Genomic DNA, 17,053 nt, shown 5'->3' on the forward strand with positions numbered 1-17,053 from the left:
TTCTGTTCCCGCCACGCAGGCTGGTGACTGACAGGTCCATTTGGGAGGCTTTTAAAAAAATATTATTATTTGTGTTTATTCTCCCCTTTTTTTTCTCCCCAATTTCACGATATTCAATACGTAGTTAAGATCTTGTCTCATCGCTGCAACTCTCCTACGGGCTCGGGAGAGGCGACGGTCGAGTCATACGTCATCCGAAACATGACCCGCCATGCCGCGCAGCTTAACACTCGCTCGCTTAACCTGGAAGCCAGCCGCACCAATGTGTCGGAGGAAACGACATTCAACTGAAGTCAGCTAGAGTCGCTAGAGCGTGATGAACCAAGGAAAGTCCCTCGGCCAAACCCTCCCCTAACCCGGACGACACTGGGCCAATTGTGTGCCGCCCACGGCCGGCTGGCTGGCTGACACAGCCTGAGATCGAACCCCAGGCTGTAGGGATGCCTCAACACTGTGATGCAGTGCCGTGGACTGCTGAGCCACTCGGGAGGCCATTTGGAGTCCATTTATATGCCAGTATGTTGTGGTGGATGTAAGAGTGCTGATTGCTGTAGACTAAATGAGACGCATGCATGTACTGTAATTACATGATCCTAGTTGTAGGATTGATTGTTTACTGCTGTGTGTTTTTGCTGTGATTAGGGGGGCTTTCGCTATTGACTAGAGCTGTGGCATCGACTGTGTGTTGTGTACATTAGGGAAAAGATGCAGTAGGGAGTGGAGACCTTTATTGAAGCGTGCAGTCAGCGTTATTGACTCTCACTGCATGTTACTATCTGGGGACAACTGGGGGAGTGAATAATCTCTCTGCTTGGAACTGATCAAAGAGCAGTCTGACCTGACCTTGTTTTATTATCAGCATATTGTACAGTAACGGCCTGATTGATTGATGGCATATGCATTCAGTTATTCTGTGTATTCAGGATTGTTGTATTGCGGTGTATAGGTTAAAACATTCAAAGTGCTGAGTGTGGGATTGTGCTGGCCTGTGTTTTGAAGTCCTGTCTCAGGTATCTGAAGCAGAGTAGGGAGGGCATGTTGCCCAGGGGAGGGAGAGATGGCTCTGTTATCCCGGAGTCCTCATTAGTGACACACACACACACCGCCTCTTCCTCCTCACACGGCTTGCTCTGTTATGCAGCCCGCTTAGACAGCAACAGAGCTGTCAGGCCTGGTTGACACTGCACCATTCCCCAGGCCCAGAGAGCCCCGGCTGAGGCCCCTGGGTTCACCTCACTCTGCCCAAACCCAAAACAGCATATCCATATGTTACTCTGCCTACGTCTGTCTCCCTCATAATAAGGGTCAGAAGTTTTCCATGGTCACGTAACCTAACCAGGACAAGAGTAGCATACCCAAAAGAGACTGCCTGCCTCCCTGTGTGTCCTCCATACCTGTTCCCAACCCTGCGTCTTCATCCAACAATTGGCTTTGTTCTGTAGGGACTGACATCAGACAGAGATGGTGAAGTAGTTTGCTGTGAATAGATAAAGCCAACTAGGGAAGAAGTAGAAAGCCCTGTGTTATTCTGTTGACTAAACACACAGCCGTAATTGGAGTTCATTAGCATTCACGCCTGCTGTGAAGGTAAAGAGTGTAGATTACAAAAACCCATTATAAGAGTTTTCAGATTTCCACAGGCAATTATGGCTCTCTGCTAAGAGTTCTGTGTCACTATGGTTTACTCATTTTCATTAGTGTTTCACTGTGCAGTTCTGTGTTCTGCATAGTGATCGCTGAGCTCATTCTACAGTGGCGCTCTGTACTATGGTGAGACTGCTTGTTTATTGGCTCATTTTAGGAACAGGATGGTGATGACAGGGAGGGTGCTCTCCAACTTGATTGCTGGCTGCTCTTCAATGGGTGACATCAGACCAGAGTCAATAGATTTGAATTGGATGCGTTAATCAAAATGATGTTCTGTTTCATGAGGAAATTGGATCTAGGCACCTGCTTTAGGCAGATGCCTGTGAACAAACTGTGTTCTTGGTGATCACCATGTTAGCTGGGTTGTAAAGTACCCAGCTCTGCCTGTTTTTACTGATTTGGTCCCATTGGGAATGCTCCAGCAGCCAGCCAGTCCACAGAGGGACACAGCACCACATGTTGTTGTTTTGGGCAATGGCATTATTTGTCAGCAGAGGGCAAGGACACGGTCACTGCTTAGATGTAGGTTTAAATCTGGACTCTGTGGCAAAATCTGTGGTATCTCAGACCGTTCTTTGACATTGATCTGTGTTAGTAATTGTGAATGTGTATTGCTGAATACTGGACTTTTCTGGATACTGTAGTTGCAAGTAGTAGTGTTGCTCCATTGAGTCTGGTGTTTTTCAGAGCCTCTGGCAGAGGAAAGTCGAGCAGTGAGTGAGTCAGTGACATGTAATTTGGGAGGAAGACTGCTTTGTTACTCTCCAGCCTGGAGAAGGAGATGCCAGCGGTGAACAGAGGCTTATTCTTTCAGTTAGCGTAGACAGTCTGTGTGTTTGGCCTTGTTACACACACACACACACACACACACACACACACACACACACACACACACACACACACACACACACACAGATATATTAACTACAGCTTCTGTCCTAATGAACAGATATCTCCACCCTCTGATGAATGTTGCTGCTAGAGATAGTAAGGTTATTATACTGGTATGTTTTAGAGGGCCTTGGATAGAGTAGATGAGGTTATACTGGTATGTTTTAGAGGGCCTTGGATAGAGTAGATGAGGTTATACTGGTATGTTTTAGAGGGCCTTGGATAGAGTAGATGAGGTTATACTGGTATGTTTTAGAGGGCCTTGGATAGAGTAGTTGAGGTTATACTGGTATGTTTTAGAGGGCCTTGGATAGAGTAGATGAGGTTATACTGGTATGTTTTAGAGGGCCTTGGATAGAGTAGATGAGGTTATACTGGTATGTTTTAGAGGGCCTTGGATAGAGTAGATGAGGTTATACTGGTATGTTTTAGAGGACCTTGGATAGAGTAGATGAGGTTATACTGGTATGTTTTAGAGGACCTTGGATAGAGTAGATGAGGTTATACTGGTATGTTTTAGAGGGCCTTGGATAGAGTAGATGAGGTTATACTGGTATGTTTTAGAGGGCCTTGGATAGAGTAGTTGAGGTTATACTGGTATGTTTTAGAGGGCCTTGGATAGAGTAGATGAGGTTATACTGGTATGTTTTAGAGGGCCTTGGATAGAGTAGATGAGGTTATACTGGTATGTTTTAGAGGGCCTTGGATAGAGTAGATGAGGTTATACTGGTATGTTTTAGAGGGCCTTGGATAGAGTAGATGAGGTTATACTGGTATGTTTTAGAGGGCCTTGGATAGAGTAGTTGAGGTTATACTGGTATGTTTTAGAGGGCCTTGGATAGAGTAGATGAGGTTATACTGGTATGTTTTAGAGGGCCTTGGATAGAGTAGATGAGGTTATACTGGTATGTTTTAGAGGGCCTTGGATAGAGTAGTTGAGACCACACTATGGCCTATGGCTACTATTGTGTACAACCTTTTTCATTCCCCTTCTAAGCCGGTTTAGTCTGAAGCTGAGAGAACCAATATTACTGGAAATATGGTTGAGCTCATATTGATGGTTTCCTCTTCTCCTCCCAGATTACCCTCATAAGTATGGCTCAGAGGGGGGCTGTGCTGACCACTCAGTGTTTGAAAGGATGAAGAAGTACCAGGCCTCGGCTATGGAGGAGCCTCTCAAGGTGAGCTGATAATACCCCACTGTGAAACCAACCCTATAGCTATACAGCACTCACCAATACTATAAAACCACGTACACATTCTGGACACAGTACTGGAGGACCATACAAACCACCTCACATTTTCTTGCTCCATGGTAAAATAACAGTTAGCATGATAAGGAAAAATGGAAGTGATTAAGTTGAACTTGTTATTGGAGCTGTAACGAGAGCCAGATTCCTCTTGTTGTTCCTGGGTTGTTATCCCTTTCAGCTCTGTGGATGACTGAGTAGAGTGATGTCACAGATCATTTGGCAGGGTGAGGAGTTAGTGTTCTCTCTCCCCAGGGATGAGTCAGACCAGGGGTGTGTCAGGAAATGTTTACCCATGTTCTGGAAGACTTCTCCCTTCAGAAGCCAGGGCCCTCATTCTCCACATTTGAAGACATGGGATTTTTCCCTGACCAAAATGGCTGAAATCTGTACACATTCCTGTTGGTCACCTTCTCATGTCATTTCTTAGTCTTGGGATCTTTTTTTTAACCTCCCACTTCCCTCTCTCACTCTCTCTCTCTTCTTCCAGCTCCCCTCATTCCACCTCCCTCTCCCTCACATCCATCTCTCCCTCCTAGTTGACTAATGGTAGGAGTTCCTCTGGTTGTTGTCTCTGCAGGATACCAGCAGTGTGGTGGAGGAAGAGGAGAGGTCCCATGGACATGGTCCGGTGATCCTGAGGAAGAAGAGAGCAGCTCAGATAGAGAAGAACACCTGCCAGCTCTTCATCCAGACTGACCACCTCTTCTTCAAGTACTACGGCACCAGAGAGGCTGTCATCGCACAGGTACTGAGGCTGTAACACACACTAGGGTTGTCCCAGACAAAAAAAAAAATATTGGTCGACCGAGAGTCATCTGTTCTTTCAACTATTCTATTGGTCTACATTTTAAGTGTATTTTTCCATATATAGACACACCCGAAGTTTGAATAAAATCAACTATATGCACTGAGGCTTGTCTGATGCTTTAAGCTCACTGATTGATTAAATAAGACACAAATGACTCAAGATGGCCACACTGTGTTAAAATTAAATGACAGCGAGAGCCTGTGTGACTGGTGCACGTTGTCTCTCTCTCCTTCCTGCTGCAGCGAACAGGCACCATGGCAAGTGTTTATTGCCGCTGTCTGTGCTGAAGCTGCAACATAATTACACCCATTTTGTTTCTTACTTGTTTCTGACTGAAACGTTCTTACCGAAATACCTCATTTGTTTAGGAAAAACATTCCTTATTCCCTAGACCCTTGCTCTCTTTACGTAAAACATGTATGCAGTGCATGCACCTGACCAATAGGGTCTGACCTATAGCATATCATAATCACATCAATAAATTGGTTGTAGCAAACTCTGAACACTGTAACACATGACAGCAAAATGGATGAGGAGGACGTGAAAAATAAACTCGAAACGGGGGAATGTTTACTGGTTGCGCAGGAGGGAAAGGGGAAGTTAGATGTGTGTAAGACATTTGACTTAGTTGTGGAAACTATTGAAGAGAAAGGAGGATATAGGAGCAAGTTCTGAATGAGTATTGTGTAGCGAACAGGGTGCTGTTAGATTACAATATTATACTTTTTTTCTGCCCGTTTGGAAGTGTAAACAACACTATATAAAATAGAACAGACTCTGGTATTACTTATAATGAAAAACATTTGCAGAGCCTTCATTAAAGCATAGCAAAGATTTATAAACAGCCGGATTTGTGAAATTGCTTTATACAACATTTTGCAGTTGCATGAGGCTTGGTGCTGACGGAATCATTAGGCTATTAAACAAACACTCAAACTGTCAGTAGAAGAAGGATCTGTCTTATTTCTGTAGATGTATATGGACGATTTATAAAGCCAGGCATGTTTAACAGTTTGGTTATAGACCTAATTAAGTTGGTTTCCTGTTTCCTCACTCCGCTACTGCCTCTGTCGCATTGTTCTCAACACCATTATTATTATTATACACATAGCAACATATAGGGAAAGGCACCAATTCAACGGCACACTGAAGATTAAGTTTCAGAACCGTGGACAGCGCCCGCTATCCATCGCGGGAGAAAGCGCTTTTGTTATATAATATTATTTAGTTTATCAGTGTTGCACCATTATTCTTATATAATATATTATTTTTACAATTTCAGTAGCACATCTTAGAGGGATGTACTGTGCCATCACAGTGGCCTCCAATTGATTAGTCCACTGAGACGAGCACAAATCAGACAGGTGTCTAATGCCCCATTTAATTATTTTTATCAATTTGCGACTGCTCAACTAATGAAATCTCGGTCGACCAACAGCATATCGACCAAACAATCGACTAAATAAGGTCAACCCTAATACATACACACACACACACACACACACACACACACACACTTTCTGAATCATTCGGCAGGGGGAAACCAGGGCCTGCCCTTTAATTCCGCCAGGAGAAATGGATTACAAACAGAATAGTGTTTGTCTGTGGGTCTGATCAGTTGTTGTTGGCTGGCTTCCTTCAGCCAGCCCGCCCAGCATCGCAGACTTGTTCCTCCTGACTGAGTTCTATAGCCTAACAAATGAGATGCAGAGGAAATGCTGCCTTTCACAGTAGAGGGTCCAGTTAAAGGAGAGACTAGCTGATTAAAATGTAATTTCTGTGGACACTCACTCTCTCCATTGGTGAGATAAAGAAAAAAGGTTCATTGTGATGATGACGTAAATGTGTTCGTTGGGATTGTGGTTTAACTCTGAGACTAGAGGCTTGTTTATAGGATGGGCTGGACAGTGTGGAGCAAGTCATCAGCAGATTGATTCCAATAGGCTGAACGCAGTGATTCTGTAGTTAGAGATATTATTCATGTATTCATTGGTGGGGTAACAGACATGTCATGTCTTTAATGCCATGCTATGATTTATCTGATGTTCTCTCTGCAGTGCAGTTGTTCCACACTTCTCATCATCTAATGGTGACTGTTTTATTCTGTAGATCTCCAGCCATGTAAAGGCCATTGACTCCATCTACCAGGGTACTGACTTCCTGGGCATCCGCAACATCAGCTTCATGGTCAAAAGGATCAGGGTGAGTTTGTGTTCACGGTTGGGGGGGGTGTGTGTGGTGAGCCCCACCATTTGCCTCACTTCAGTATTCCACCACACTCCAAGACCTAATAAATCCTTAAAATCCTCAGGTGAACACCAGCTGCCAATTAAAGTAGGGAGCTCAGAATTCAAAATTCAAAACAACTCACAAAAGGTTTCTCTGGGGCCAAGGAGCTGGAAACTTTTTAAGTAGAATCATTTCTCTCTGTCTAAAGCCTTTTCCCGCTCTCTCTTCAAACGCACATTAGAATAGTTACCTTTAGCAATGATTATAGTGATGTAGACACAGTGACTTTTATGTATGAAGTCTCTTCTCCAATACCCCAGGAACCTGTTACTGTAGGCCCTCTCAACAAAGCTCCTGTCTGTTCCCCTATCGTGTGTGTGTGTGTGTGTGTGTGTGTGTGTGTGTGTGTGTGTGTGTGTGTGTGTGTGTGTGTGTGTGTGTGTGTGTGTGTGTGTGTGTGTGTGTGTGTGTGTCAGGGTTTCAGGGTTTCTGTTAGCCGGTAATAGCCTGCTTATTTTTTATTTTTTTTAAATTTAAGCCGATAAATAAAATTGCCGCCGGTCAATTGTCTGGGAGAAGAAGAAGAAAATCCCATTGCGAAATAATGCTCTTTATTCATTGATATTAATACCAGTCGGCCTATAGGTTCATTTAGTGGAATTAAATTGGCACTTGTGTACAGTATATTAGTTTTGTAAGGCTATCTTATTTATCACACGCCTACAGCATACAGATACAGAGCCTTTGAGTGGAAAATCTGTCGGAGCGCGAGAGCTGCTGCTACAGCATCTCAAACAGCAAAAGCATAGGCTCTTCATCAGCGCATCACACATCACTTTGCAATTAGCTGGAGGTAGTATGCATTTTGAAAATATATACTTAATTGAAACCTGAACGTTTTCCTACATATTATGAGGCATGTCTTACCTTGCTTCAAAGTAACCTAGCCAAAATCAGATCATATCCGTGGACGCAATTATTTTATACAAACTTTCATTGTCCAGTAGCCCAAGGCACCATCCTAGTCAACCCATGCGTTGCATATTACATTTCCCCTCTTTCTAAATTTCTAACGGATATTTTCATCTCTGTCACATGAAACCGGTGAGCTTTTTCCTGCTAATTGCGTAATGGAAGGAACATTCACGCATAGCCTACTGCCATGTGCTCATTGCTGCGTTTATAATGTAAAGAAATAAGTGTCTCAACATTTTAAGCTAAACGTTCTGATCTGTTGCATCAGACTCATTGCTTTTTTATTTTTTATTATTCTCTGTCCCAGTCTGTTTGGAATAGGCTATTTCTTTCTCGACAATCTGACCAATAGAAAAGGTAACCTTTTCTACAATAGGGGAATAGTAGATTGACAAAGGCTAGTGATTCTGCTGTTCGTTACTGGTCTTGTTGGCTGAGTAACAGGACATGTTATTCTGACATCAAAGTGTGCCTCAGAGTTCGGGAAGAAGGAATGTACATTGTTGCATGCTTGACTTGCATGTTCTGTTAATATGAATTACCATAATCTAAATGTAACTTATGTCATTCTCAGCACTGTGGGTGGACGCCCTTATCAGGTTGCACACCCAATGTTTACGGGTCCGGTAATTTCCTCAAATGTCCGGTAAATTAAAATGCTGCCGGTCAAACGTCCGGTGCCACATTTTCCAAATGGAAACCCTGGTGGGTGTGATTACCTACTCATGACCTATTCAATAAACCATTCCTTTTGATCTCTTCAGATAAACACGACCAGTGATGAGCGGGACACCACCAATCCGTTCCGCTTTGCTAACATCGGGGTGGAGAAGTTCCTGGAGCTCAACTCAGAACAGAACCATGATGACTATTGCCTGGCCTACGTCTTCAGCGACAGGGACTTTGACGACGGGGTGCTGGGCCTGGCCTGGGTCGGAGCTCCTGCAGGTACACACACACCAATTGAACTTGTGTACTGCACTCATTTGCATAATGGCTCTCAGGCTAGGAATTCAGTGGAGAATTAAAAAAGAAAACTGAGAATAGTGGACATTTATGCCTACTTAAAGAGTAGGAAGGTATAGCATCCAAGAAGTCACCCAAGTGTCCAGTGGTCTGTGAGAGACTCCCTGTCTGCAGTATCTCTAATAGGATCGCTCCATTGTAAAGAAGACAGGAAGCAAAAGCTGTGCTGCAGGTTCCCTGCTCTGCCCTCTGAGTCCTGCACACTATCAGAACACTCAATGATCCTCAGTCCATTAACCCCCCCCACTCGTTCCACCAGCATGTCTGTAATTTAATTTTCAAGGCCGAGGAGGACTGGATTTGCTAAGGGATCGTCTCCACGCTGTTTCCACTTGAAATGCATTTTTGTGTTCCGCTTTCTCCCTCCCTGGGTGTTTGTCAAAACTGCAGCGTTCTCCAAACAAGGTTCACTCAAGGACAAAGGAGCTACATTCAGAGTCCTTCTCCTGAAGGAAGTTCTTAGATGTTTGTAGAATGTGAAACAATCCATGGAGATGATCACCCCCCCTTTCTATAGCCTGCAGCTGGGTCTCCCTCTGGTCTCCACCAACCCCATAGTGTCAGTCAGTCAGTAGTGTTGACTGTGAGAAGGGAGAAATCAATGAGACAGCCACAGCACACAGACAGAAATGGCCCTGTCTCTCACACACACACACACACACACACACACACACACACACACACACACACACACACACACAAAGTAGGCTAAACAAGTACAGGCTGAACACCTCTGAATGAATGATTCACACTAGAATAATATGAAGTTGTTGAGTGTGACTGGAGCGGTATGCTGTCCAGTGACAGGGGTGGCCCAGAGCCCTCCAGTGACAGGGGTGGCCCAGAGCCCTCCAGTGACAGGGGTGGCCCAGAGCCCTCCAGTGACAGGGGTGGCCCAGAGCCCTCCAGTGACAGGGGTGGCCCAGAGCCCTCCAGTGACAGGGGTGGCCCAGAGCCCTCCAGTGCTGGCTGACGAGTCATAATCAGATAGAACAGGAGTCCATACAGATGCAGGCTGTGCCTGGTTCAGGATATCATCAAGACGTAGAGAGAGTGGATAGTACTGTAGTTGAACCCCACGTTCACATGTTACTGCTATAAGTGTCTTTCAATGAGCAGCAGCCCCAGAGGTCAGAGTTCAGGCTTTGTTTTCCTTCATGAGGTTTAAATGAAAAGTCGGTGTCAGTTGGCCCAGGTATCATCAACATATCTTGATTAACTTCTGACTCACAGAACCCAAGATGAAAAACAACAACAAACACTAGGAATCAATACGGGCAAATAAGCTGAATCGATCTGGGTCTGTAGCGCTGTAGAGGGAGGCTGTGGGCTCGTAGAGAAGAGATCTGCCTTGAACGCTCCAGTGGAGTGGACTGACAACAGACGGCTACTAGAAACACCAGTCAGGCCTGGGTAATGGTTTTCTTAATGGATTTGATCCATTACCACACTCATAAGTGACTTCAATGGAGGCATTCCTCCTACACTTACCACACACCACTTTCCACACACACACCACTTACCACACTACACACACACACACACAAATATGTGCCTATACTGTAAAGTGCTTAGGTTTCATGTTTCTATGTGTCTAAAAGCGGTTGTAGTCAAAGGTGTGGCCTCCTTATGACTAAGCACACAGGCTATTCTCAGATAAAGATGTTGCCACTGCCTGGCGTTCCAGCAGAGCCCCAGTCCTCCTAGCCTGGCTGGTTAGACAATAGAAATCCTCCATGGTCCACAGTTGTAGGAGAGATTGGACCTTACCCCCCCCCCCCTGTGATCTCAGACAGGGCAGTGTTGAGTGTGTAGTGCAGGGGCAGCCTAGAGGCAGACCGGCAATGTTCCAGCTGAATCTGATAGTACTGTAGGGTGGGACAGAGAATCTGTTCTGACTCAGCTCTGTCTGCCACTGCTTACTCCCACTATCTGAGCTGACTTTAAACACTCCCTTTGAACACAATATGAAACTGGGGCCCTATTCAACCCAAACCAGGTTTCCCTAATTGATTGATAAAAATCTAAGTGTGTGAGTATGCTCCACACTCGCACTATACAGCTGACTGGCCATGTCTGTCAATGTGTGTGTTCCAGACAGTGCGTTTCTCTCTTTGAAAATGGGTAAGTGAGCGAGTTTAAATTAGCATTCTCAGCGACTGTGGAGCAGCGCCCTTCAGCTCTCCTGCTGTGCCCGAGCTGCCACTCTCCACCTGCGGGCATATTCAGCACCACCTGGCTGCTCTGCCTCCTCTCATCTTCCTGCTGCTGTCTGTGTCTCTGTGTCTCACCTACAAGAGTAACCACTGGGCCCAAAATACATACCCTCTGCTCCCCTACAGTAGCAAAGACTTCTGCTTATTCACTCCAGGCAGAGTATCAGGTTTAATTTACTCCAATAAGAGTGTCACTTCATTTCACTGTCACTCGTGTCAGAGTTGGAAACAGTACATCCTCAATGCCATGGAAATCCTTACTATAGTCCTGTTAGTTTGTTGGGTGGGATACAGTGTGAAAGAGAATCCTCCTCTATGGTGTGTACTGTATGTAATCTTGATGGGTGGTTTTACTGTGTTCTTAGGGAGCTCCGGAGGTATCTGTGAGAAGAGTAAGTTGTACTCTGATGGGAAGAAGAAGTCTCTGAACACAGGCATCATCACGGTGCAGAACTACGCCTCCCACGTCCCCCCCAAGGTCTCCCACATCACCTTCGCACACGAGGTTGGACACAACTTTGGCTCTCCGGTGAGTATACTGTCCTGGGCCTTGTCTGGTTGTGGTGTGTTCTTTTATCGCAGTGCACAGCTCTAACCAGATCATACTGCACATGCTAATCAGTTGTACATACTTGAATACCACTTTGTTGAGATACTCAACATAGGATCTCTCTTGGTTTAAAGTCTCAGTAGTGGAGGAGTCTGTTAATGCCCTCCTGAGGGAGGAGAGGGATGCTCATTGGCTCCCTATGAACCTCTTCCCTATGGTTTGACAGCATGACTCTGGGACAGAGTGCACCCCAGGAGAGTCCAAGGCCCAGGAGAAGAAGGAGCAGGGGAACTACATCATGTACGCCCGGGCCACGTCAGGGGACAAGCTCAACAACAACAAGTTCTCCATCTGCAGCGTGAGGAACATCAGCCAGGTCCTGGAGAAGAAGAGGGGCAACTGCTTTGTGGGTAAGTGCCGTGTGTGTGTGTGTGTGTGTGTGTGTGTGTGTGTGTGTGTGTGTGTGTGTGTGTGTGTGTGTGTGTGTGTGTGTGTGTGTGTGTGTGTGTGTGTGTGTGTCCACACATGCACTTGCGGGCGTCCATCTTTGCATGTGCATAGGAAGTGTGGATGTGCTTGTCATTGGAATGGACATCCAAGGTTATGTGTCCTCTACTGCATCTCATCACTCCTTCCTGTGTGTGTTTGTGCAGAGTCTGGCCAGCCCATCTGTGGTAACGGTCTGGTGGAGGCAGGGGAGCAGTGTGACTGTGGTTACAGTGACCAGTGTAAAGACGAGTGCTGCTACAACGCCAACGAGGCCGACGGCAACAAGTGCAAACTCAAGCCCGGCAAAATCTGCAGGTAAGTGGCCAATAATGGACGACAAAATGTTGTTGATTTTATGGTTAGTACTGTTGTAGTATTTATTTAATATAGTATTCAACTTGTTTCTGACTTAGTAAAAAGGAAGTTGAAGCTGACTTGGTGTGGGTTCTGTGTTGTCAGTCCCAGCCAGGGTCCATGCTGTACACCTACATGCAACTTCAAGGGCTCCAATGATAAGTGTAGGGATGAGTCAGAGTGTGCTGAACAGGGCATGTGTAACGGAGGCACTGTCCAGTGCCCCACCTCTGAACCCAAAGCCAACTTCACCGCCTGCCATGGAGAGACACAAGTCTGCCTCAACGGGGTATGGTCTAGCTCTCTGACCAAACGTGTGCTGAAGTGCTTTAAATCATGACAATGGAGCATAACTGACACTCACCCTGTTTTTCCCTTTCCCTCTCTACGTCTCTGTCGACCAGGGCTGCTCTGGCTCCATCTGTGAGAAGTATAGTCTGGAGGTGTGTACCTGCGCCAGTATTGAGGGAACAGATGAGACTGAGCTGTGCCACGTCTGCTGTCAGGAGAGAAGTAAGTGTCTGTTATTTACTTGTTACCACTATCATCGGCCCATTATCGGGCCGTCCCAATATGACATGTATCTTAAACCACCAAGACCCTGCAAAGACTGGGACTGTCCTGTTAGCAGTGACCTCACAGTGGCGTTCCCCATCTCTCCTCCCCCACCCTGCAGTGAAACCTGACACCTGCAGCAGCACGGGCTCTGAGAAGTGGGCCCGCTTCTTCAGCAAGAAGATCACCACGCTGCAGCCAGGCTCCCCCTGCAACGACTTCAAGGGTTACTGCGACGTGTTCATGAGGTGCCGGCTGGTGGACGCAGACGGCCCCCTGGCCAGGCTAAAGAAAGCCATCTTCAACGCAGAGCTCTACGAGAACATCGCGGAGTGGATAGTGGTTAGTGTCCCAGGCCCAGCCAATGTCCTAGTTGTACTGTAGTTACCTGTGTTGTTCAGAACATTAGTTCACCCTACTGCTGAAACTGTCACTCCCGTTGGCATAAAAACAATTTCAGGAGCTAAATACACTTCTTTATGAAATGTTCTTACCGGCTTCAATATGAAAGTTGTGTCCGACACTAAAAAAATATGACTTGGCATAATCTGTGTTCCAGGCTCACTGGTGGGCAGTGTTGCTGATGGGCATTGCTCTCATCATGCTGATGGCTGGTTTCATCAAGATCTGCAGTGTCCACACACCCAGCAGCAACCCCAAACTGCCCCCACCCAAGCCACTGCCAGGTACGTTACGCCTCAACACGGGGGGGGAACCTATCTCCCCAGCTAGACTGACAAAATAATGATAGTGTATGGAAGAAGTGTAACTCTGGTTAATCTTATGCAAGCAGGTATGTGTGTGAGTGTTAGGATTTTGAGAGCAGTGTGTTCGTGTCTCCCATGCAGGCACGTTGAAGAGGAGGAGACAGCAGCAATCGAATGGCCAGCAGCCCCAGCAGCAGCGTAACCAGCGCCAGCCCAGAGAGAACTATCAGCTGGGTCAGATGAGACGCTGAGACACTGGGCCCCTCTTTGCCTTGGTTCTTCCTAGTGCCTACAGTGGGAACACTTCACTCCAAAGAGTTACCTGTACCATTCATTGCAACCACCCATCTGCAAAGCTAAAACTGTCAACAGAACTGATTTCAATAGACAAAACGTACAGTTCCAGGACCTAACGGACTATAGCAACACCACTGCTCTGGGAGCCAGCCGAGCTGTCCTTCACACAGCTGTAAGCAGAAAATATTATAGGAAAGCTCTTGGCAATGACGGGAAGAGAAAATGACTGATTTCTTTTCTTTTCTTTTCTTCACTGGAGTGCAGGGGAGAGCAGCAGCATTGTGGTAATGCAGCCTTTCCTCTCCTCCTTTTTAGCCTCTTTCTTTCATCTGTTTTTCCTTTCTGAGGTGCTGCCCTCCTGAGCAGGAAAACAGGACTGCAGGTCACATGGGTTTTTGCTGCTATGCAAAGCCAGGATGTGAGACATTGTCGCAGAAGAGACTAATTTGCCAATGTAATTATTATTTTTTAAATCAAAACATGATAAGAAAAAATGCACAGGCTTTTATTTCCAAAGCATACATGTTCTTTCTGCGTGCAATTGTACAGATATTGAGATTATAGATTTTTTTTCTTTGTATTATATGAAATCGATTGTTTTCCTGCTGTCTGATAAAGATTATTTACTGTTTTAATTCACTCTCTCAGGATTAATAAAACAAAAAACAGCCCTGTCTGTCACATTTAGAAGCTCATGTGGGGTGGATCAGAACAGACCTCTGTTATCGGAACATGTAGGGAATGTAAACCTAAAGCTGAATAAGATTAAAGCAGTCCTCTGTCAGAGGACTGGAGGGTATAGAGAGGCGACAGAGTTGTAGAGGCTGTTGTGATATCGTGGGATATCATTGGGCTGGTGGAAGGTGTCATATTCAGACAGGTTTGCTTTTACATGTTTCACTTCATTATGACATATTGTTCTCTTCAGCTATTTTTTTCTGACTCAATGCATTGATGTGAATCACTGAACCGCTAAATGCAGCAGATGTACCTGTCTATTGATCATTCCATGTGAGATTTTTTATTTGGATCTCTTTTAGTCTTCCAAGAGTCCTTAAACATTAAAATACAATTTATAATACGAGAGATGGGTAGGATGGAGGAAGAAAGGAGAGAATCTTCAATGCTTTAGCATACAAGGCTGTCCGAGGGCTGGCTGGTGCTACACCTCATGACTATGCCACTGAACATGGTCACATCGTATCCTTCAAGTCACAGGGCCTTGGCCAGAGCCTGCGAACACAGGCCAGGGTCCATAGGGGGCAATATTACAGAGGGCATCACAGACAGTCACTGTACTGGTCTGGACATGCTCTCACCTAGCTCGGCTGCCCTCACCAATGTTGTTACCTTAATAAAACGCACAGTCTTTAAGAGCTGACCTGGGAACAACGGAATGCCCTGTTACATACCAGTTTGAAGGCTGCTTGAGGAATCTTTTACACTTATGGCATGCATTAGGAATGTGATGAATGGTTTGCCAGATGAAGATCCTGGATGGCTTTAATGTGATTTTTTTTTTTTATATATATATTTTTGTCTCTTATTTTAGCAGTTCAGATATTTGTATATGGGGGAATTGTATCGATAAAGTCCTACAATGGCTTAATGTCTGAGTGTCCAGCTATGCCAAGCTGTTACATATGAACTGAGATTGATAAGGCTACCAATTACCTGTAACTGTTCTCCCTTTGGCTATCATTTCCATGTCGTGTCTCTCCTATGATGCATATCTGTGTTGCATGTCCTGTCTCTCTCCCTAACCCCACATCTCTATTGGAAGTACGTAGCTCTGCTCTGGTGATGATCTCCACCAAAATAAACCTATATGTCATAATCTGTGGTTTGTGTAAAGACATCATAAACAATGTGTCTAAATGGAGTTGAGTCTGATTCTCCTGAGCCCATTGCAACTCCACAGTCTGTCTGGAGGTCAGTGGGGTTTGTAATGTATTGTCGACTCAGAGCCACGGAGACCAGGACAATCCCAGAAGGCAGGATATCCAAAGAGACTCTGTTTATCAGCTTGGAGTGCTGAAGTCTCAGGAGGCTTGAGGAAACAGATTGCAAAAGTGACACTGCTTGACTTCGGGTGTCTTTTAGAAGGTCAACTTGACTGACTGGGGAGAGGAGAGGACATGGGATAAATGTACCGTCCTGTATTTGTGTGGCAGGTGTTGAAATTCTTTCAAAGCCTGTTACCAAGGTCTCTCAAATAAGTTTCTCAGAATGAACGTAGACTAGTACTCAAGGTCAGGAGGTAACCCTAAGTCCTTTTATTTTTTATGACTTTGTTTATTCCATTTAAATGATATGTGGCTATCTTGATATTTTATGACTGATTCTGGCCCATTATGCCTTATCAGGTAGGTAGACCCGAAGAAGAGTGTCCTGGAGCTTAATTAACGACAAGCAGGCCTCTTCACATATTAATGCCTTGATTGTTTCCTCCCAAAACTGGTCATTATCGAATGAGGAAAAATGGCTCTTCGTATCTATGTAGCCACATACAATGTCTACAAGAGAGCCTCTGAAATGGAAACAAAACTGATCCTCCCTTGATTCTAACATGTTTCTGTTTGGTGCCGGTGGGTATGGGTTTGTGCTGGATAGTAAAATATTGTTTCTCATTACCTTTTGGCATTTAGTAAGGCTCATCGGAGGGTGGTCGTCTTAAATCATTCGTCTCATTGTCTTTTTATTCCTGCGGGAAGGTAATAGTTGGGTGTATAGGGGGCGGTGCCTGGGATTTACATTTCTGTCTTTTAATTTGTCTTGCTAAAAGTATTTTGAGAAAAGCGGGCTCTGAAATGTAAGTGATGTAAACCAAGAGAATCCAGAATGGAAAAGTCTAGTACTACTGTCTGATTTTAATGTCTGCTGTGTTTTATACAGTATCTTCAATATTCTTTATGATTTTCTTTTCTTGGCTCTGTTTCCTGTTCTGCTCACTTTGAAAAATTTGACTAAAATTGCTAAAAGTACTGTGCAAATATGTTTATTATTTTTTTGAACTACTTGAAATGCTTTAATAAAAATAGACTTGATCAACAAAA

At 45.0% G+C, this 17,053-nt stretch overlaps 1 protein-coding gene across 1 annotated transcript in view; it reads left to right on the plus strand.

Moving 5' to 3' along the window:
- adam10a (ADAM metallopeptidase domain 10a) overlaps nt 1-17,053 on the plus strand; it is an 88,006-nt gene extending 70,953 nt beyond the window's left edge. The window contains exons 5-16 of the mRNA XM_014126901.2: nt 3,619-3,719; nt 4,369-4,536; nt 6,709-6,801; nt 8,568-8,751; nt 11,411-11,574; nt 11,822-12,005; nt 12,249-12,399; nt 12,544-12,727; nt 12,843-12,951; nt 13,115-13,335; nt 13,553-13,679; nt 13,842-17,053. Of these exons, the coding sequence (XP_013982376.1) occupies nt 3,619-3,719; nt 4,369-4,536; nt 6,709-6,801; nt 8,568-8,751; nt 11,411-11,574; nt 11,822-12,005; nt 12,249-12,399; nt 12,544-12,727; nt 12,843-12,951; nt 13,115-13,335; nt 13,553-13,679; nt 13,842-13,951 (1,796 nt within the window). The 3' untranslated portion in view covers nt 13,952-17,053. The remainder of the gene's footprint in view (nt 1-3,618; nt 3,720-4,368; nt 4,537-6,708; nt 6,802-8,567; nt 8,752-11,410; nt 11,575-11,821; nt 12,006-12,248; nt 12,400-12,543; nt 12,728-12,842; nt 12,952-13,114; nt 13,336-13,552; nt 13,680-13,841) is intronic.

Source organism: Salmo salar, chromosome ssa11 (assembly GCF_905237065.1).
Source record: "Salmo salar chromosome ssa11, Ssal_v3.1, whole genome shotgun sequence".
NCBI classification, from domain to species: Eukaryota; Metazoa; Chordata; class Actinopteri; order Salmoniformes; family Salmonidae; genus Salmo; species Salmo salar.